This window comes from Colossoma macropomum, unplaced genomic scaffold (assembly GCF_904425465.1).
Source record: "Colossoma macropomum unplaced genomic scaffold, Colossoma_macropomum, whole genome shotgun sequence".
NCBI lineage: Eukaryota > Metazoa > Chordata > Actinopteri > Characiformes > Serrasalmidae > Colossoma > Colossoma macropomum.
Genome location: NW_023494807.1, coordinates 21,588,056 through 21,592,477, shown reverse-complemented (window position 1 = coordinate 21,592,477; position 4,422 = coordinate 21,588,056). Strand labels below are relative to the sequence as shown.

The window sequence follows — 4,422 nt, the reverse complement described above, 5'->3', positions numbered from 1 at the left end:
GCCTGGATTGACTACTTACCTTTTTCTCAGCTAAAGGTGTTGACATTCAGGACAGTGTTGTTACACCTGCGCGAGAGGAGAAAGGAGAGCAGACAGACAGACAGACAGACAGCCGAACAGACTACCTGCATGAGGGGCGTCAAAGAACCCACTACTCAGAGCTGATAACTATCACCAAATAACAGACTTTATTAGGCTTAAATGCTATAAGGCTTATATACAAATAAACTGAGCATATTACCCGGATTACCGGCACACAAACAAGCGCTGCATTAAGAGTAACGAGGCGTAAACAGAGTCAGTAGATCTGTCATGCTGCAGTTCTGCGTTAGAATCTACGTGCATTTGTGAAGCATAGAACATCTCAGTGTTTTAATCTCTAAACTAAGATCCTCTACACTCCACGTGTTAACTGCAGCTCTAACACTGTAACGCTGTGGAAAGTGTGACACTCTTGGTCAAAAAAGCCTCGCGTGAGGACTGAAGCTCGATCGAGGCTGTAAGTGGATGACAGAGAAAGTGACGAAAGCGGAACACGGCGAATAGGAGCGCGAGGAGAGACGAGACTTTCAGAGGAACCGAGCAGCAGGAGGAGAAGAGCGGGACGAACAGAGGGAGAGAGAGAGAGAAAAAAGCCCTCTCCTCTGCTACAACAGAGCACTGCGGACTCGCAGCAAGACTTCCATGGCTCTTGAGTAGCTCAGGCCGTTTGAAGGCATGCAAAAAAGAAGACATAACTCCTAAATATCAGGTACGTAAAGCTGGAAAACAATCTCCGCGTCCGTTTTATCTTCAAAGCGGCGACCGCAGGTGGCTTGATTGGTGTTTTCCCTTTTTTGGGTTGTTTTGTTTTGATGTTTTGCCTTGTTTTTGTTATGTTTCAAGTCTTCAAAGTAGCAACTACAGGTGCTTTGACTGGCGTTTTTCCATTTTGAGTTTGGTTGTTTTGCTCTGTTGTTTTGGCTTTAGGTTTTAGGTCTTTGTAAGAAACGAGCGAACCTGCTTAAATTTACGTTTTTTTTTATTTTCTTTCTTTTTTCTTTTTTTTCATTTTTTTAATCTTTTCACAAATTATGTTGAAGATCTTAAAATGATCAACTAGAGATGTTGTTTTGGATTTTAGTTTCATATTGTTTGTTGTTTCGGATTTTAGTTTCGTATTTTGTCTTTGTGTTTCCAAAGATGCACTGACCTGCTTTTTAAACTTTTTTTAAATTATTATTTTAGCAGTTTTGTTTTTTGATAGGCTGTTTTGGTTTTATCTTTCACTTGTAACAACCAAAAATGCCTCGATTCTCGTTTTGTTTTTGGATGTTTGGCTTCAGCATCCCCAGGTGACTCTGCTCTGCCAAACTGACCTGTTTGTTTTGATGTCTTTGCTCTGTTTTCTTTTGTTCCAGGCGTGATGGCATCTTACCACGGCTTAGAGGATGACGCCATGGCTTTGATGGCGCACGACGGCGAGCCGGTGAAGGCCGAGAGCTTCACCAAAGACGAGCAGACAACGCAGGAGGAGCAGGGCGCCGGGGGCAAGACGGACCCGTCCCAGAAACCTCCGTACTCGTACGTGGCCCTCATCGCCATGGCCATCCGCGAGAGCTCGGAGAAGCGGCTCACGCTGAGCGGCATCTACCAGTACATCATCAACAAGTTCCCTTTCTACGAGAAGAACAAGAAGGGCTGGCAAAACAGCATCCGCCACAACCTGAGCCTCAACGAGTGCTTCATCAAGGTGCCGCGCGAGGGCGGAGGCGAGCGCAAGGGTAACTACTGGACGCTGGACCCGGCCTGCGAGGACATGTTCGAGAAAGGGAACTACAGGCGGCGGCGGCGGATGAAGCGGCCCTTCAGGCCGCCCACGGCCTCGCACTTTCAGCCGGGCAAGGCCCTGTTCGGTGCTGACGGCTACGGCTACCTGCCCGCGCCTAAGTACATCCAGACGGGCTTCATGAACGGCACCTGGTCGCTCGGGCAGCCGCAGCCTCCGCCGCCGCCTCCTCCGCCGCCGCCGCACGTGACCTACGCGCCTTGCCAGATGGGCAACGGCGGGGCCGGAGGAGCCGGAGGAGGCGGCGGAGGAGGAGGTGATGGAGGTGGAGGAGGAGGCGCGAGCGTGAGCCCCCTGGCTGTCAAAGGCCTCACGGCTCCGGCCTACAGCCCGTACTCCCGCATGCAGGCCGTGGGGCTGCCCAACGTCATGAACTCGTACAACGGCATGAGCCACCACCACCACCACCATCCTCATCACCACCCGCACCACCCTCATCATCCTCAGCACCAGCCCGCCGAGCTCTACTCGTACTGGGAGCACGAGGCCAAGCACTCGGCGTTGCACGCGCGGATTGACATTTGAGGGAGGGAAAGAGAGAGAAAGATTGACCAAAGCGGAGCGGTGCTCAGTTACTCTTCAACGCCTCCGGGTCGAATTCGGTTTCTGGTTGTTGTTTTGAAGGTTCACTTCTACATTTCGTTATGCACGACACGTAAAAAAGGCGCGAAGTTCAGGCAGGAGGACGTTTGTGCGGAGAGTCTGAACGCGCGGGTTTTGGAGTCTATATGGGCCAAAAAAAAGTGTTTGGACTTCTGTCGGTTCATCTTCAGCGAGTTGAGTGATTGTTGTTATTATTATTTTTATGTCTTTTGTATGATTCCTGTGAACGTTAAAGTAGCTCCTTCTATTTTTTGCCCCAGTGTAGATTAGCAGTTTAGCATCCTGCCACCGAGGATCTTTAGATGGTTAAATATCTTTGTTATACAGAAAGAAACAGTGGTAAATCACCAGACCTCTTTTCGTTGATTTTTTTGCTGTTTTGATACTCTATTGAAAATGTTGGGACCATGTTAAACCAGCACTTATTTTAAATAAAAGACCTTGATTAAATATCACATTAGCTCATTTGTTACTGGTTATTAGCCAGTGGCCCAGTATAGCGTTTATTCACTTAAAACGAAAGTTATTCATTATTAAATATTAATAACAGCTTAATAAATTAGTAACTACACAGGACAGTTTCAGTGTATAATAATAATAATAATAATAATAAATCAGATGGTAAATGTGGCCAAACAGTGATAAAAGAAGCACATTAAATGCCTAATTATATAAAAGTTATTATAAGAAAGTAATAGAAAATTTCCAAATTGACTTTAATAATCAGTTTAATTCAGTGTAATGAATTAATCAAAACAAAATATTAGCTAACAAACATTATAAAGGATATTATTTTATTACTATATAATAATTTAGCATATAAAACGTATTATAATGTAGCAAAAAATAATAATATAAAATCACATTTTTAAAGCTGTAAAGCTGATTATTTTGGCCGTTGTAATATTCTGTAATATGTTTCGTTCTCACATAAATATACTAAAATATACATTCGCACCAAGATTATCTTCCTAAACTAAACCATAAACAATGCTCTCATCTCTTTGCTGGGTTTAATAGCCAAACAAATCTTGAGAGCAAATAAACAGGTTCAAACGCTGTTTGATACAAAAGCAAAATTAGCCCGTCACAGCACACTAAACACACTAAACACAGAGGAGGAGGTAAAACGGTGAGCTCCGAGCTTTTACACACACTGCCGTTTTACTGAAACTGTAATTACATAATAAGCTTACATGGCCTGTTGCGCATAATCTTTCCAGAGAGAAAATGATGTCCAGATGGGTTTGTAGAGCAGCAACAGTGAATCCTGACGGAGAGGCCAAAGAAACCTGATCAGGGGACCGGAGTGAAATCTGATGACCTCAATATTTGACTGAAACAATGAAAGAAAATATCATAATTTTATGTTTTCACCTGTAATAGTTTTAGCAGACTATTTCAAAAGGAGGTCAACAGCCAGAGTAAGACCACACATTTATTGAGTGAAGTAATAAAGGGAGGATAATTAAAGACGGAGAAATGTGAGGAGTCGCAGTGTTTGAGTCAGAGCCCGGATCTGCTGCGCTGGCGTTTAAATCAGAAAAGAAAAGTGGAGAAATGGAAGTGCTAGATGAAGATGGCAGCAGTGGGACAGAAAAATGAGAGAGCTGACTGATCTCGGCTGCACGTATTAGCCCGTTTTAGTCCTCATGTTCTCTGATCTTTGCCTGAAAAAGATTTTTTTTTTCAAATTGATCAAGCCAGATGGCCAAGAAGTGAGTATTTTTTTTATAACAAAACAGTAAAAAATTCCAAATTTGATTGTAAATCAACGTGTAAAACCTAAACGTGTAAAAATACGTATTACAAATCGTCACTTTCCAAAAAAAAAAACGTTTTTTATTTATTTATTTTTTTGTTCTGCCTCGTTTGAGCCCAGCAGCTGCCCTTTACACTGTGTGTAAATTTCACAACGAATGGACCAAATATGCTTGGAATAACATCTCTCTTAAATCTGATTAACTTACATTAAAACTTAATAAAGTTTT

The 4,422-nt window shown here is 43.3% G+C and overlaps 1 protein-coding gene across 1 annotated transcript; it reads left to right on the top strand.

Moving 5' to 3' along the window:
• The first annotated feature begins 633 nt into the window (after positions 1–633).
• On the top strand, positions 634–2,442 carry foxl2b (forkhead box L2b). The gene is made up of 2 exons (XM_036556227.1): positions 634–751; positions 1,401–2,442. Exon 2 carries the CDS (start codon positions 1,406–1,408, stop codon positions 2,351–2,353), a length of 948 nt encoding a protein of 315 aa, XP_036412120.1. The 5' UTR covers positions 634–751; positions 1,401–1,405; the 3' UTR covers positions 2,354–2,442.
• The last annotated feature ends 1,980 nt before the right edge of the window (positions 2,443–4,422 follow it).

Bases quoted from the DNA above. Each gene is read 5' to 3' on its own strand.
- foxl2b (XM_036556227.1), top strand. From the start codon at position 1,406: ATGGCATCTTACCACGGCTTAGAGGATGACGCCATGGCTTTGATGGCG.